The sequence below is a fragment of the Strongylocentrotus purpuratus genome, unplaced genomic scaffold, assembly GCF_000002235.5.
Source record: "Strongylocentrotus purpuratus isolate Spur 01 unplaced genomic scaffold, Spur_5.0 spur5_scaffold_16, whole genome shotgun sequence".
Classification (NCBI taxonomy): domain Eukaryota; kingdom Metazoa; phylum Echinodermata; class Echinoidea; order Camarodonta; family Strongylocentrotidae; genus Strongylocentrotus; species Strongylocentrotus purpuratus.
In genome coordinates this window covers 14,998,971-15,017,269 of record NW_022145601.1, presented here as the reverse complement: position 1 = coordinate 15,017,269, position 18,299 = coordinate 14,998,971, and the positions used below count along the sequence as shown (strand labels likewise).

General features: G+C 38.2%; 1 protein-coding gene across 1 annotated transcript in view; it reads right to left on the bottom strand.

Moving 5' to 3' along the window:
- The window catches only part of LOC752043 (transcription factor HES-1), a 41,301-nt gene extending 23,474 nt beyond the window's left edge, over positions 1-17,827 (bottom strand). The window contains exons 1-5 of the mRNA XM_030987419.1: positions 17,801-17,827; positions 16,830-16,898; positions 15,264-15,359; positions 13,239-13,326; positions 11,925-12,784 (exon numbers count right to left, since the gene is read on the bottom strand). Coding sequence (XP_030843279.1) covers positions 11,925-12,784; positions 13,239-13,326; positions 15,264-15,359; positions 16,830-16,898; positions 17,801-17,827 — 1,140 coding nt within the window. The remainder of the gene's footprint in view (positions 1-11,924; positions 12,785-13,238; positions 13,327-15,263; positions 15,360-16,829; positions 16,899-17,800) is intronic.
- Positions 17,828-18,299: the final 472 nt, after the last annotated feature.

The window sequence follows — 18,299 nt, the reverse complement described above, 5'->3', positions numbered from 1 at the left end:
TGCGTAGTCGGTACGCCACACTACGGAACTCTACGCAGTTCCAGTGGCTTAAAGAATAACTACCGGTACAGTTGGATTGTTTTTTTTATTTTTATATAAGGCCAAATTTAAAAATAACATGTTTAGCTTCCTGTTTTTTTCGAAAAATGGGAAGGAGGAGGCCCTTTTTTTTTCTTTTTATTTTCTTTCAAAATGGCCGCTCCGTACATTTTTCCTGACATTCGGGCTATTTTTCAAGATGGCGGCCGAAAATTTTTTTTTTTTCTTTTTTAAAATCAGAAATACATTTTAGCAGTGCTTTTCATGTTTTTTTTTCTTTCAAAAAAAAAAAAAATAAAAAAAAAATAAAAAATAGGAGGCGGCCCCCAAAAAGGAAGCAGGCGGGGACGCTGTTTTTTTTTTCTTTCCAAAAAAAAAAAAAAAAAAAAAAATAGGAGGCGGCCCCCAAAAAGGAAGCGGGCGGGGACGCTTAACATGTATATTTCTTAATGGCCTGAATGGCAAATAAAGTTCTTGGTGGTTTCAATTTAGACAGTCTCTATATATCTATTTACACCCCCCGCCCCCCTCTAGGATCCCGCGGATTTCCGCGGGTCCTGCTAGTCTATAATAATAATACGCTAAGGCTCCGCGGGGGGCGCGACGTCTCGGCGAGCCTTTGTATTCTATTGTTTTTTAATGAGATCGCCGACCCAAGTTGGTGCGGCTATCTCCTCCTGAACCCTGCCCTCGGGGTACCCGTGGCCGGTGCCATCGTCCGAGGGAGAGTCTACTCTAGCGAATTGGCTATACTCCGCCCGAGGTCCTCCTCCGTGTCGACGTCCAGGGCGAAAACAGACGCGACATGCATAATGCAGGATATGCGTGACGACAGAGATACCTCATGGATATTCAACATTGTATCAAAGAGACACTCGACAGACGACGAGCAACTCACATTATGTTGCGTATTAAATGCTCTATGCAGAGGGCGGGATTACCCACGAGTAAGCCATCGTGCTATAGGGTGTGCTTTGTACTAGCTGCAAAAGCCCGAGATACACGGGGCTAATTCCCGTCGACGTCCAAACTTACAGACCTATTTCTATCATGATTGCCGCGATTTTGATATAGTTTTCGTGAATGGAGGTATGAAATGAAAGCTTATTTTGTGATTATTACGGCAATGTATACTAAAATTTGATTATCATTTTCTAAAGGAAAGTTTTCACAAGAAAACCATTGGACTGACAGTTAAGTCGCAAGCTGCCTTCAGTCATCACAAAGTGCAGTGCTGATGTGTAGTGTGTGTGAGTTGCGATGAGCTTGCAGGGAGCTCCAACACCGCGCACCGTAGGCGTCCGACGCCTGCGGCGCCGGTGTTGAGATTGGTGGAGTTACGCTGCAGTGTGTGTGAGTTCACCTAAGCTTGAGTCGAAGAGATTTGACACTTTGAAATTGTTATCTGTTGGTTTGCATCATTATTGCCGCGATCTTAATATAGTTTCGTGAATAGATTTACGAAACCTGAGCTTAGAATTAGTAAAAGTATTACTAATGTCTACGTTTTTAAACGACTGTCTGATTTTCTTGTGAAAATTTTACTTTGAAAAATGATCATCGAAATTAATGGTCAGAAATAATCACAATCTAGGGTCTATTATGTTACAGTTCTTGCATCAAATCAATGCATGAAAACTTAGTTATTGAACTAGAAAAATGTTTTGTTTTTTTAAATAGGCAATTATGAAGAAGGAAGCCTGAAACCTTAGCCTACTGAACAAATCTCAACAAAGTGTAGGCCTATCGTTATTTTTATGAATTAATGAAAAAGTAGCCCCAGAAAAAAGAGCCCCCGAAAGTTGAAAAAGTAGCCCCCGAAAATTTCCCAAAAATTTGAAATGGAGCCCCCGAAATGAAAAACTTAATTTTTTGCCTGCACCCCCCTCTAGAATCCCGCGGATTTCCACGGGTCCTGAGTTGCGTGTATATATAATATAGGTGTGGGGTCCACGGGTTTTAAGGGGCCATAAACCCCCAAAAGCTCGGAGGTTACGTTCTTCAAAGTTGGGGGGGGGGGGGGGAGAGATCAGATCGCAGCAAGTTGAGTGTATATATAATATAGGCGTGGGGTCCACGGGTTTCAAGGGGCCATAAACCCCCGAAAGCTTGGGGGTTTTAGGCGTTTAATTAGGGTCAGATGAGCATATTTTTAATACTTTATTTGTGACACTTGCGGGTCACTAATTGGCGTGGGGTCAATACGTAGAGTTGCGTAGTGTTGCGTACCAACTACGCTGGCCTACGTTACTATATGCTGAGGGACGGAAAGGGGTACGCAAGGTGAAGAAAAACAATTCAACATGTTTAATCTTTTTTGCGTACTTTCGGCGTAGAAACTTGACGCAGAAATTACGCCTTTTTACGCAGAAAGTCCGCCTTTTTACGCAACAGTACGCTACCCTACGCCAGATCGACTAAGCAGTAAAAGCTTTCCACACAGTAAGCAACCATAAGCAAACCTGTACGCCAGCCTACGCATAACCTACGCAGGGACTATTTTCCCATTATTACGCAGCCTAATTTCTGCGTAGTCGGTACGCCACACTACGGAACTCTACACAGTTCCAGTGGCTTAAAGAATAACTACCGGTACAGTTGGATTGTTTTTTTAAAGTTAATATAAGGCCAAATTAAAAAAAAAACATGCTTATAGCGTCCTGTTTTTTCGAAAAATGGGAAGGAGGAGGCGCTTTTTTTTTTTTTTTTTTTCTTTCAAAATGGCCGCTCCGTACATTTTCCCTGGCATTCGGGCTATTTTTCAAGATGGCGACCGACAATTTTTTTTTGTTTTCTTTTTTAAAATCAGAAATACATTTTAGCAGTGCTTTTCATGTTTTTTTCTTTCAAAAAAAAATAAATAAATAAAAAGAAAAAAAGAAAAAAAATAGGAGGCGGCCCCCAAAAAGGAAGCAGGCGGGGACGATGTTTTTTTTCTTTAAAAAAAAAAAAAAAAATTTAAAAAAATTTAAAAAAAATCAAAAATCAAAAAAAAAAAAAATAGGAGGCGGCCCCCAAAAAGGAAGCGGGCGGGGACGCTAAACATGTATATTTTTTAATGGCCTGAATGGCAAATAACGTTCTTGGTGGTTTTAATTTAGACATTCTCTATATATCTATTTACACCCCCGCCCCCTCTAGAATCCCGCGGATTTCCGCGGGTCCTGCTAGTTAAGTATTATAATTGGGTGTTCAATTTTAAGGAATGTTTTCGTTTATCAACTATATGGATGCATGCCTCCTTGTTAGTGTTCATAATTATCATGGACAAAGTTACCTCATATTTATCTCATATTTCATAAAATTAAATATAGAAATAGACGATTTAATTGGTCAGATCTTGTTGATGCTGTTGTTGTTGTTGTTATCGGCGTTGCAATTTTGGATGACCTATTACAGGAAGGTTATTACAAACTTTTTGAATTGAATGATTTATTGAGAATACTGAAAATGGCAGCTCGAAGGCTGAATTACATTCAGTTAATAATTAAAGCCCATGAAATACATAGCAATATTAAAACAATTATGACAAAACGCTCTGCCAGGACAGGGGCGGATCCACGTAGCGATTATTCTGGCCCGCCCCCCTAGCCCCCCAAAACGATTTAAAAAGTAGGATAATAACGTTAAGTTAACCTTTATAAAACAAAAAACAAAAGCCCCCCCCCCCGCTTATTCGCCGGCCTGCTGAGTATTAAGATTTGGCTACCCCCCCCCCCCCCCTGACGCCGTCTGGATCCTCTGCAGGCACGGATCCACGGGGGGGGGGGGCTGACGGGTCAACAAACATTTTTTTTTTTTTTTAATTATCATGATTTAGGTGAAGAAAAAAAATAGTGGTCTCACCCCCCCCCCCCCCGCTTATTCACCGGCTGACTGAGTCGGCGCAAAATATTTCCTGAAAAATTGGACCCCAAAAAAGTGCCTCCTACCCCCCCCCCCCCCCCCGCTTATTCACCGGTGGCTGAGTCGCAACTAATATTTTCTCACGGATTGGGCCCCCCCCCCCCCTCTTCCCGCCGGCTGGATCCGCCACTGTGCCAGGATACATTCAAAACATTAATGAGATTTAATATTATAACAAAAACTAAGTATATGACCAATATTATTCTCAAAGTTGACACTTGTAGTGGAGCATCAGGGGGTGCTTCACAAAAATCCTAAGTAGAACTTAGCTCTATAGTTGGACTTAACATTATGGAGAGCCATTTTGTAGCCTTAAAATAAAATATATTCAAAAGCAAAAATTCAAGTATTTTAGACTTTTCTTAAATTCCACATCAAGAACATGAAATCGCCTTGATAATAGGAAATATGAATGATTTGAATCAACATTTTATGCCTTTTTAAATTATGTTTTACAAAATATTTTCAAAGAAGCTAACGGCTTTCCATAATTGTTAAGTCCAACTTAAAGATAAGTTCAACTTAGGATTTGTGTGAACCCCCTCGCCCCAGAAATGATAGTACACGTATGTCCATTTTTGCAAGCAGACCATAAGAGCGTTCCGTTCCTAAAATAGGCATTGATTGGAAGGAGATTGTAGGATAGAAGACTTTAAAGTTTGAAAGTATTACTGGCGATACCTGTCAACCACTATCCGTCACGCTCCTTGCAATTCTGTTTGTGTTTATGAAAAGATTAGGATTAAAATTGGAAAGGGATTAAAGGCGATGAAAATCAATTAGATCCTCTCTACTGGTCCGTATAGCGACCGAGGCGGATTAGAAATCCTGCAAGGTGACCCCAATTATAAAATCTTTACCGGAAACAAATTCGTTTGGATAGAACTTGTAGGGAGCCGCCACGGTTTTAGAAGTGATATAGGTTTTAGCACACTGCTGCTATACAATCAGGACAAGTAATACTGAACATTACTACGCCAACTACTTTTCCCATGCACTTCTACTACTTCTACTACTTCTACGTCTGCTGCTCATTCTCCTGCTACTGTCATAACCATAGAACCTAATTAGTAAACGAGGTCAAACTGCCACATTATTAGGTACAAACGTAGACTTTCCCCCCTTTTTTTCCCATCATTTATTAATTGAATAATAATATGTACATAAGAGACACAAAATTATCTCGATTATAAAGAAAAATACATGAATTATACTTCTTTGTTTAACATAGTCAACATTTTTTTTCCAGAGATGATGCTTTTCAACATTTGCCCTCCATAATATTTCCTTTAAATCACATTGCTTGCCTACAATTATTTCACTGTATTCAATTTTTTTATTATCGAACAATACTTCCGTTTTTCTGAGAAAAAAATAAGACCTTGTTCCAAAATATTTGTGAGTACTCACAGTCATAAAATAAATGATACAATTTTCCGTGCATTTGCACTTCAAACAATAATCATGATCAGATTTTTTGAAACGATATAGATATTCTTCACATGCTAATAACTTATAGAGTAGTTTGAAATTAAACTGTTTTAATCGTTTGACTTGTAAAGTATAGTTTGTGAGTTGCGGATGTAGGTGAAGTGAGTTGGTGGGTAGGGGATAATCATAGTTATATGAAGATAAAATATAGAACAAAATTGGTGTTGCCGATAATTTAAGAAACACTTTCCGTTTTATCATTAATGTTTAAACGTGTTGTTTTTTGACACACTGATGCGACAAGTGACGATACTATTTACTATTTTTAAAGTGCCCTTCTATACCCCCTGCTTCTGCTTTCGCTGGCACTGCGATAACCATCAATAATGACAAACAAATCGGCTGTATGACACAAGCTCCTGAAAATGTTCCGCTTCATACACTGACCAAATTCTTGAACGCTGGACTTTACACTACACTAAATCATAACCCTAAACCTAACCAAAAACCCAATTGTGACCCTAGCCCCAATCCTTTTATTTTTGACGAAATATAGCTAAGAGCATCTGCATGATCAGTAAATGAAGTCGAATTGCCAGCTAAATTGAGAGGTACGGTTAATAAGTGTGCGTGTGCGTGTGTTCGTAGGGTAGGGGACATCATTTAGTTCCATCAATCGTACAATCTATGTAATAAAAATGTTTTGAATTCATGTCTAGGAAAAGCAACTGTATTCTATTTCTAAGATTGATTTGTATTGTTTGGAATCAATAAAAAAAACTATTGAAAAATAAATTGTGGTTTGGCGACAAGATGTAGATGTTTTTTGTTGAAACATACAATATGATGTAGTGATGCTATCTTTCATTACATTTTGAAGAAACTGTGAGGTGTCCATTTCTTCGCCTTGTAAAATTTAACTTTTAGGTAATTCCCAATAAAAATTTCATATTTACATTGTATGTGCATACCCATGGCAAAAGGTGGCATCCGTGCCTAAAGTCATGTATTGTGCACTTTTAAACTACCACGAACTAAAAGATCATTCTGTAGATTCCACACCCCTCCCTCTTTTTTAAATGTTCTTTTTTTTCTTTTGATGTTCCTGTTTTTCGCATCTCGTTTTTATCTCGCTTTTACAATTGTACTATTATTCTCATTGTATTCTTACTGTAAGCATTCCGATTATGACACTCCATAGTCCTTGAAAAAGTGAGAATGGGAAAATTCTGTTTTGACATAAATACCGCAAAGAGCATAACCGAAGACAAATCATCTTGACACCTGACAGTACGGTAAAGCTGAAATCACCAGACTAACATCCAATTATAGACATAGTCCTTACTTAGGGTATAGCACAACCCTTGCAGCAAAAAGTGGGAAAAAAGAAGCAGGCTTAAAGGTATAGACCAGTGTTGGAAACGCCCCCTCTCAAAAGATGAAATGGAAGCTCTTATTACCGATCATGTGAAAGAATATGTTTTGACTAATATTGATGAAATGTGCCGGGAAACCGCCTACTAATTGATATATCTGGTAAATTATTATATCTATACGGCCTGGATAGAAATCGCGTAGTCCCATATACATCTTTCCGTGTACAGCGCTTGTAACTTTAACAAGACTGGGCCAGATTTCTTCTCATTTTGATGATTCCAGAACCTTGCAGTACACACCAATACTTATAAGCTAGATGATCAATCTTTTCTGATCGATTCCACAACGTTTCTTTCACAATGCAATCGCATGACCAGAACTGGTCTATACCTTTAAACTTTGAAAATGAGAAAATAAAGCAAAGGTTTTAAGAATTTATACTTTGTAGTTGATAGGAACTGAGAATTAACAACCCCCTGCAGTTCGAATAAAAAATGTTCTTAGGAAGTGACAGAAGTTCTATCGGAACGTTTTCCGGACATTTGGTAAACGTCCTAAGAACGTATTATGAGTGCTGCAGCTGGGACTGTATAGTTTGAAACGGAGTAGGAGAAATTTGATAATTCTGCTTTAAAATAAGAAAATAATGATATTGAAGACTTTACATCCCTACTTGGCGAGATAACACCTAACATTTCGTCATGGCAATTTAATTTATCGATCAGTAAAAAAACGCACGTTAAATCAAATAATCTTTGGATCATTGTAAACGTTGATATGAAAAATATATAAAATGAATTTGATTAAAACATGGAAGTAATTTCAAAAGAATAATTAATTATTTTACTATCATATTATCTCGATACTAATGACCTTAAGACCATTTTGTTGAGTCGAAGAAAATATTTTTTTAAATATAAACCTGTCTTGTGGCAATTTATGTGATTTCTCTGAATTAAAGCAGAAAACTTCAGCTTCCAAAATGACTATCAACACAAACACGTAAACAAACAAACAAACAAACAAAAATCAAGCAAACAAACAATGAAGCAAGCAAAGCACGTAAATCAAATATATCACACACACACGCGCACGCACATACACACACACACCTGTCAAGCATACAAAATCGGATAGAGGTCGTTAGAAATCTAAGCATCTCAATCTTTATAAAAAAAACATTATCTCAATATTTTTGAAGTGAATAACATCAAACGAGTCTCATGTTTACTGTCTGAAGAGTCTGAAGAAGCTCTTTACTTTTATTTCAGTAAAATCTCAAAAAGTATCACAAGGGTGCGTTCACACACAATTCGATATACAATATTTAAAAAGAAGACCGTCTACATAGAAGATGCTTTGCATAATTATAGACATAATTTTTTATTTGAAACAGCCACGCATGCGATATCGTTAAAAATCCTGTCAACTGCTCGTATTTATAAAACTAAACTACATCATTTCATCATATAATATCAAAATGAGTCATTACTGTAAAAAAAACTTATTTATGGAACTAACATTATCCCTCGTACCAATTACAAAAATTTAACGCGCTCACACCAAAATCAACTGAATTTATTTTATCCAGTTCTAGTAAACTGAGAATGCTAGGCTGAAATATTTATTTCTACGTGCGGTTTTCTTTTCAATTGCATAACACACATTTTGACCTCTATGCAATATTCATAATTTGCATAAATATACGATCAAAAGAAATTATCACTTTCTTACATTTGCTGTGAGATACGCAAGATGTTTTGGATGTCTCAAAAGACCTTGTTTTATCTTTTTGTATGAGGGCTTAGATATCTTTGTTTTTCTCTCCAAGAAGTCATGAAGGGGTTGTTGATACCTTAAGCTGTCGGGCTCATGGGCCGACCGCTATTTAAAAATATTTTGTACATTGAGTTTACAAATATTAATTTCAGTTCAAATCCAGCTAATGAGATATCAAGCATGTGAATTATGCATGCTTTTGTTTTATTCATAGATGCTTATGTTAAATTGCACCTTTACATCGTAGATTATCTTCAACTACATGTTAAGAACTTGCACGCTTTACCCAATTTATTTCAATGACCATGGTGCATGAAATCTAGAATTGAAATGTACGGACAATTTTCCAACAAATCACAAAAATCATCATTACTGGGTGATCTCCCAGTAGAGAAGCAACAAAGATAATACATTAGATAGGTTTATTAGATGCATACGAGACCAAATAGGCCAGTTTCGTAATGTATTCAGAGACCTTTAAATCGCATTACGTAATCGGAGGGTCGGACAAGCAAAGAACTCGCGGTGCGTAGCAGACTACACTTTGCGTGCATACCATACATGACTGTGTTCGCTAGGTGTGATTGTATCGTTTGTTTTCGCTATTTTGAGAGAGAGAGAGAGAAGAAAAAGGAGGCAGTTTCAAACTTGAATAATAAATATCTTTGAGATGTGATTTTGTTCTTCATACATTTGATCTTTAAAATCGCTGAGTCTTAGGCAAGAATAATAGAAAAGCATTGCTGGTACAGAACTAGCGATTCACATCTTGCAGCTAAACCTGTTCGGCCAAGTCCCCGGTACAGGCAGCGCACGATACCCCCTCAAAAAGAAGAAAAACGAGGTCGATGATACAAGCGATATTGGCTTGAAAGCCAGTGATGAAATAGAAAGCGAAGCACCAAAATATAAGTTAGCTAGCCGATATCGGTAATTTCCATTCAATTTTGCATTTACCTTAGCTTGAATCTGAGGACAAATTAGGACGTAGAAATGAAAGAAGTGATGAACTATTTTCCACTTGTTCGCACACACAGCCACCTCTGCTTGCAGAAGCGTGCGCGCGTACCACGTGTTCGTGTTCGTGTAGGCGCGATTCACATTTTCAAAATGAAAACAATTTTACGGATTAAAAAATGTTTGTGAAACGCCTCGATACGGACTATTTCAAGGCGGACGAGAAACGGCTAACGAGAAGCAAGCACTGACCGCAGAATCAATATTAAAGGCAACGAGAAATAATGACAATTAAGGTAATAATATAATATATAAGGTCTTTGTTAATAAAATAATATTTATAAAATAATATCGTCCGATGACAAAGAGCTAGAATAAGAATGATGAACAATGATAAACAAATAATTTTGAACGGAAAAAATGAAGAAAAACAATGAACAAGGAAAAAGAATGATAGAGCAATGGAAAAAGGGAATAATAAAAGTAATAAAAAAAAACCTTATGATGGCAAGGAAGAAGAATCAGGATGATGAATAATTTTATTGTTTAGAATAAGATTAGGAATTACGTTTGATTTTCATAGAATAAAAGTTAATAGTCTAGTATTAGACTACAATTATGCCGGACCTTCGTTATTAAACTTCAAGAAGCAATTATTATTATTTAAAAAAAACATTTAAAAATAAAACTGTTATTACATTTTCTATTAGATCTGTAGACTTCTACTTTTTATTTGTTTATTATTTATATATTTTTTCTTTTTGTTCAAGTTGGGATGTTCTGTCTTTTTGCGTCGGTTTGACCTGTATAATCTAGTCACAAGTCGCTATCATAAGCTGCCGAGAGCTAACTAGAGGGAGGATTGTACTCGAGCTTCTCCAGGCCACATAATCTATGGCCATCGGGAAATATCAGTCGAAAGTCTTCAAAACTCTTAAAAGCCTTCAGTTTACGACGATCATAAATGCATGTTCCGCCATATTCTCTACTAGATAATTGAATACGTCATAGGTCCCAAAGTCAGGAATATCGTCAAACTTATGGGAGGTATGTAACTAGTTCACTCAACGAAAATCCTGCCCGTTGTAATTTCCCCATACAGTCACGTCTACCGAGTGACACGGACCCCGTAGGTCAGGGGCTACGGGCAGGCTAGTCCGCTACTGCGCGGACGCTAATTTAACGAGTCTTTTCTCGGGTGTATACCGTAGCCGAAACTCCTCTTTTTCTTAGAAAATATTGCAGCTGCCTGAAACTCAGCTTGATGAATGGCAAGTTGGAAGACATTTCCGGCCAAAACAGAAATTCATATGTATACACGCAGTTTTGATAGAAAGATATGAATGCAATTTAACGGCAAGAACCGACAGTCTAATACACAATGCACAGATTCAAAATGGCGATTTGACAAAGCTTGTCGGGCTTGGTTACAGTAACCGCGCATTACGTAACCGCCGAAACTGGCCTATTGTATTACGGCCTCTCGCGAATTCCTGTTCTAAAAAAACTTATCTGAATGAACATGACGAAGAGCACATTGGAATGAAATATGATACATCCTTTCAAGCGTTGCATTCTATCCTGTTGCCAAGGAATGGTTACCACGGACGCCACGTGACCTTGGGACTAACCCCCAATTCACTGACGTCACATCTTTCATTTCTTTCGGGAACGGCGACTGGTGGATGAGGGGCTGTTGGATGTTGGCCTACTGGTAGATCAGGGATAGGCCGGGAACGATGCGCTGATCGACAAGGGGTCGTGGTCGGTCGCATGTCGGATCTAGAGACACGAATCTTAGTGATAACTTTATTGGAGCCTATCCTAGGAAGGGGTGCGGGAGTGGTGGTATTTTGTACCCCTAATGGGTCTTTGTCGTGAGAGATAGCGGTGCGTCGACGCTTTCTCGCGCATGCATTGGCGGAAGGGGTTCGGAAGTGGGTATTGAAAGAAGTCTCACTATGGGTAGCAGGTTGTTGGCCAGCAGGGGCTGTGATACTAATAGAATGGGTGTCTTGGACAGGTATCAATCCAGACGCGGATATCAGCGGGGAAATAGTAGTTAGCGAAGAAGCTACAGACCGAAATGTGTTTTGATTAAGAGAGGGTTTGGTGACATGAGTTATGTTTTCAGTCATATTTGTTGTGTTTATAGGATGTGAGTGAGATTGAGACCGTGATGGTTGTTTGATTGGAGTGGTTCGTGGTGAGGGTGATGGGGATTTGGTTGATGATAGTATGGGAGGTGTGTTGTCATGTTCCAGTGATGCTGTCGACGACGATGGTGATGATGATGAAGATGACGATGATAATGAAATAGGGTTAGAAATAGAAAATGAAGATGGAATCAAACAAGGATTTATGTCACACGATTCAAAATCGTCTGAGTAAGATTTGTTAGTAACAGTTGGCGCGGAGGCTTGACTTGACATCACCGACTGCCTTGGTTTATCCGTCGAATCCATCTCGGAGTCAGGAGCAGAAGGATGAGCGCAGGTTGATGGTGGTGTGTGGAGAAAAGCATACCCGCCACTCGCCGGAGCAACAGCACTCCCTAACAAGTTAGATGCGTGCCCGTCACCAGGGACAACGGGAGTCAGCACCACAGGCGTTGATGGTGAGAGAGATGGGATGTTTGAGAGTACCGTCGATGGTTGGAGCTGAGCCGGTGAGATGGTGGGAGAGCTTGCCGCGTAAATCGGGATCACATGGGTCGGTATTTGGCCCGAATACACAAGATTCCCTGGTAAGACCAATCTAATCTCTTCGCCTGGCATCAGACCAGTCGGATTAGTCGGATCGACCGAAGGGCAAGCCATCGACTCAAGCGTAGCTACACTGCCTCCTTCAGAAAACACACTGGCTGACTGGACTAGGTTTACAAGTCCTCCTCCTCCGACCTCTTCATGCAACCTGGGAGCTGCTGCATCAGGGGGTTGCAATGACGTCATAAAAGGCGTTTTATTTGCCGTGTAGAACTGCAATGTCGGGATGTTATTTGAATGTCCGAGATTCGGAGTGTCTGCGACATTCTTCTGTTCTTGGATAGCCATTCTCTCTGCTCCGTTGCCATAACCATGATCAGTAACTCGTGTGACGAGATGGTCTAGGAGACTGGCTTGAAGATGACGTTCACCTGCTCCCCTCTTCATCAAATTTTGAAGAATAGCGGCTTGATTAGGAGCATTGTTGTTGTTGCTGGTTGCGTTCAAGTATCTGGAGACTTCTCGCATGCATTCTGCGTAGCCAGTCTGGTATTGGGCAATGTTTGCTTGTTCGTTATGTGAACCAATGCCTGCAAAATTGAAGATGAACGAGAATTTGTAATATACCGAAAATCTGCGCCTATTTACTCAATCATTGGATTTAAAAAAGCCCCCATTTCGGTTCCCGTATTAGATTTTTTTTTCTTGCTAAATGAATATGTCATTTTTAAATTTTTATTAAAGCGTAGTATTTACCTCTTACAACCGAAAAAGAGTTTATGTATCATTTCTTAAACCTATCTATTTCGTAAATTTGATTTCACATGATAATAGCACTTGAACTGTTTTTGCAATGCAATTGAAAGCTTGATCAAAATAAAGGTTATTATATGGAAATTTGTTATTATTATCATTATTATTATAAGTGTTAATATTATCAATTGAAGATGTAATATTGGTAGTATCATTATCATCACCATTTTATTCATTATTGCTATTATCATTATTATAATTGTTATCATCACAGTTGTCATAATTTCTCACCTGAAAGTTGCTGGCGATGGATTGATCGCAGATATCGTACTGTCATTTCTAAAATATCAGCCTTCTCCAATTTGGAATGACGAGGATTCTGAATAAAAGTACATATAATACAACGTTACCATGGTAGTTTTTGCTCTTTTTTCCAAGGAAAATCTCCAATATTGTAATGTTATGTTGTAGATCAGTTCGAAAGTATTCGAAAATAGTCTTAAAATCGTTTTTGTTATATTTTTAATTATAGTGAATTGTTCTCTTTCTTTTTCATATGTCGTATCCTACTCAAGTTATCCTTTTTAGAATAAATTATTTAGTGCTTTTGGTTCTTTCATCTTTTGCACTAGAGCCTTTTGAACATTTGATTGCAACTGAATCTGTTGCCTGACAAATCGTGTATATCATTATCATTCTTGTTCTTCCTCTTCTTCTTCTTCATATTATTATTATCATTAGTAGTAGTAGTAGTAGTAGTAAAAGTAGTAGCAGTAGTAGTTTAGTGGCAAAGAAAATAAAGCTGAGGAAAAACGATATTTCTTTGTATTCTAATCTTGTAATCTTTATAATCTAAATAGGAGAACAAGCTATCGTAGGATGCCATCTTATCTATTCCATTATTCTTTGGGTTCCCTTAAGTCAGGAGGAGCTCTATAAAAAAAAGGTGAATGCAGAAGAATTCAGCGTTAATTATTGTCTTCATTTTTCTCACCTATTATTCTGCGAAACTTGTATCGGGCCATTTTTACAAATGGAAAATTCCCATAAGTAGATCACTTGTTTTAACAGCTGTATATGTAATGAATGTGATTGTGTATCAAAGATTCTACGCCCCTTTTAATAAAGTACTACCACCCCTTGCTATTAACACCAACGACAAAACCTGTCAGAAAAACAGAAGAAGATATACCCCGTACCTATCCCAGAGGGGTTCCGCCCCATTTCTCTACCAAACAACTCCCCTCTGACAAATCAGACCAGAAAACATCATGCCTGAGAGAGTCTGTGAGAGACCAAGGGACCCAGGGTGCAAAGCTAACAGTTTGTTTGGGTTACGGGACAGATAATACACCCCTAACATGTCTAGTGTGCAGTGTTTACAATTCTCATGCCTGGTATGGTATTCAAACAACATCCCACCTGTACAGTTATATCTATTATTTGATTTCATTTTTTCTTTTTTTCTGTCAGATGTGAATTTAGAATGAGTCATATTGCTAATATTTTCGGCATTCATTTTCCCACGACCTAGTTCGCGTGGTTCGATTTTTTTCCCTCTGTCCTCTCGGCCCAAATAAAGATTGTGTGAAGTGTGTTTATGGTTTGTCAATTTTCACTAGTCTTATACAAAAACAAACTGAATTGATATGATGAATGCAAAGTGGGAGTGCACCCAAGGTCATAAATATATCATTTTTCCCAGGCATATTGATATTCACTTTATAAAAAAAAATAAAAAAAATTACCTGTGAGATTTTGATTTTGACCTATTGGATAATTATACGTTTTTAACATGATTAATTAGTAAAGTATCAGCCAAGTTTTCAGCATTGTTACCTCATTAAAAATCATAGTACATATATCTGCCTGTAATCAATAATATCCAAAGTGCGCAAAAATAATAAATAACTTTGACAAGAGTCATATTTGCAAAACTTTAAAAACTATAACAAATTAACAAATCAGAATCAGGAAGGTTTCAAATTTCTTTCAGAAGACAGAACTTTTTTTTTCATAGTATGCCTCAATATTATCAAAGACATGATTGGATTTGAAATCAATATTCTCGTGAATTTTAAACTGTTGAGGCAAAGTTATTTAAATAGATGACTTTTTAAAAAAATTGTTATTTATTTCATTTTTTTCTTTTTGTAAATAATTGATCTACAAACTTTTACCAGTGACAATAAATTTCCGAATGGATGATTAATAATTATGCGATGTTATAAGATTATTGTTGTCAATATTCCTGTCTTGCATCACATTACGGTTTCCAGATAATAGAAATGAAATGGGATCAGAAAAAGATCTTACGTTTTTATTGAGAGCATCGAGAACCAGATTCTTCAGCTGTAGAAGACTGTCATTAATACGAGCTCGACGTCGCTTCTCCATCTGGGGCTTCAACGACTACGGGGATAACAAAGAAAAGGAGAGAGAGAAAGATATGAATAAGACAACATTATTCTAACAAACACATTCCACTATAAATAAAACATAAAACGAAAAACAAAGTCAAACAAAATGAACAACAAGTACAGAGAAACACTGAACGTTTGCCCTTAACGTATGGTGTCGATCTATCTTCAGCATTGGAGTGGGAGAGGGGGAGGGGGCGGGGGTTGGGGAGGGTATCACTCTGACTTTTTCAATCCTTCTATTCCTATTTCACTTCATTCATTTATTTCCCCATTCATTTCTCTAGTCATGAGCAGGAGAATAAGACTTTCCTAGAGATGCAAGCATTCATTTATCTATTCATATCAAATCATTATTAGGGATATTAAGTGACATGTTTGTCTTTTTTATTCTTCCAATCCACATCTTTGTCTGTCTCTGTCTGTCTGTCTCTGCTTGTATGTCTGCCTGCCTGCCTCTCTCTCTCTGTCTCTCTCCCTGTCTGTATATATATATATATATATTCATCTATCTCTTTCTACTTATTCTAACTGATTATCATTTGATATTCATCATACTTTCCACTTTTCCGCACCCTTGTTTTTCTGTGTACGTCTACGTTTCTCAGACAAATTTCCCCTTTATGAACTAGTAACGGCGTCACGCCACTTTTAATATTTTCTTTCGTAAAAAAGCCATGTCTTACTAATCAAGTGTGTGCCCATTTTACCATCACTCTCAATCTGCCGGGATAAATTCGAAGGAGGAGTGAAAAATGCACGAACTATTCAGCGCTTTGAATCGTTGCCATGGTTACTAGACGCATAATCGAACGTAAACCGTTTTATTTCGATGAAAAAACGAGCCTTTCCAAAGAGCGGGAAACTATATGCATGAAGTATTTTTGTTTCATTAGTTTAGCGATGAGGTTGAAGAGAAGGAGAATGGGGGGTGGAGAAAAGGAAGGAGGAGGATGGGGAGAGAGGAGGAGAGGAATGAGAAGGATGTGAAAATAAAAGAAATGGAGATGAGAATAGGAGAGTAGACAATGAGAGAGTGAGAATGAAATAGTAAAAGGAGAGAGCGTGTAAATTAAAGGAAAGATTACAGAATGAAGAAGGAGAAGTAATACAATTATTTTTTAACAGGACGTCATAACAGGCATCATTAAGACAGTGGATGTGTCGTGTTATAGTGGTAAATTCACTTGGCTCACAATCCAAGGGATGAGGGTTCGAATCTCCGCCCAGGTGTAAATGAGTACCTGGCAACTGCTGGGGTAATAATAATTGCAGGGCTCTAATGAAGAACAGCATTGATGCTGGAGAGCGGGAAATGTGGAGCAATGTCTTGCTAAAAGGATGTTAGTATAATAGTGACGGGCTGAGATTCGAACCCTAAACCCTTGGAGTGCGAGTCAAGTGAATGGACCACTGTACTATGACGCCTCTACAAACACGACTCCGTGGCTCCGATACGTACCCTACTAGGTGGATGTTGCTCGTCGGTAGGCATCGCTCTTCTCAGATACGTCTCTCGCAGGATGAGAACCTATTCTCCAGTTAAGAAATTCGATTTAAAGAATTCAACGATATAACTCCAAAAGGAATCTTGGAAAAGCTGAAGTTTGCTTCTCTTTAAATTTAAAGAAATAAAGAATACAATTCTGTAGAAACATCCAATGACTGAGAACGAGGCGGACACCTTGTGAACGTCATACTATCCCACTGAAGAGCGAGGGTCTACTTTCTGAATAAAAGTTTATAAACTTCTATTTTCTTCCATGAGATTTATATTCTACTAAAATTCACATCCGTATTATTTTCATCGTGGGAAATTCCGAAATCAACCTAGATTTTAAGTTCTTGTGCGATAAACATATTCTATTTCATTGTATTAACCAGGGGTAAAAATGTGATTGTGATTATTATTGATTATGATTTTTCTTACTTTGGTGTCTGTATGCTACTTGGGGATCATGAATAGGAGAGAAATATTCCCACGTTGGCTCAGGTGAATAATTTGTTGTAAAGATAAATACCTCTTATTGTTTCGTAGTGTTAACAAAGGGAAAATTTGTCTATTAAAATGTTCTCTCTCTCTCTCTCTCTCTCTCTCTCTCTATCACACACACACACACGCCCACACACCCTCATATAAACATACCCACACACCCACACGCACACACTCTCTATTCCCGTCTTTCTGTATCTATGGTTCTCTCTATTAACCCCTTCACTCTCCCTCTTTCACGAACTCACTTTCCTCATCTTTATTTTCTTCATATCTGTCTATATTTCAGTTTCTCTTCCCCTCTGTCCCTCTCGCTCACGCTCTCTCCTTCTCTCTCTCTCCCTCTCTTTCTCTTTCTCTCCCATTTCATCGCCCTCGCCATCTCTGTCTGTGTGGTTGTTGACTTCAGTTCTGCCACGCGTGTGAATTCACCGCTTTACCTTTTCCCACACTCCGAATTCCGACATCTATGCGTCTAATATAAAGGCTAAGATAAGGCCTTATTCCTAAACAATCGCTCCGAAAGATAGGCCTTGTAGGCACGCATAATGCCTTGCGATTCACCTTTGCTACCTCCAGAGTATTGTTCCCCCTGCGATTCCTAGAGAGCGAGAGAGAGAGAGAGAGAGAGAGAGAGAGAGAGAGAGAGAGAGAGAGAAAAAAGGTGAGAGAGAGAGAGAGAGAGAAAGATAATAATCATATTTCATAGTAACGATATAATGAGATATGCAATTCAGCCATTGGACGAGCGACACCCCGTTAAGAAACTTTGAGGTGTGCAGGAACGTGGCTAGGCGCTCTTGATTGGCTACCCGATTAGGACTCGTCCATTATGTCATGGGGCTCCTAACTAATGATATATCGCATAGGGATGAACCTGGAAAAGGAAAGGAAATTAATTAGTTCAGTCTAGTTCAGATTCATTAACAATACAAAATG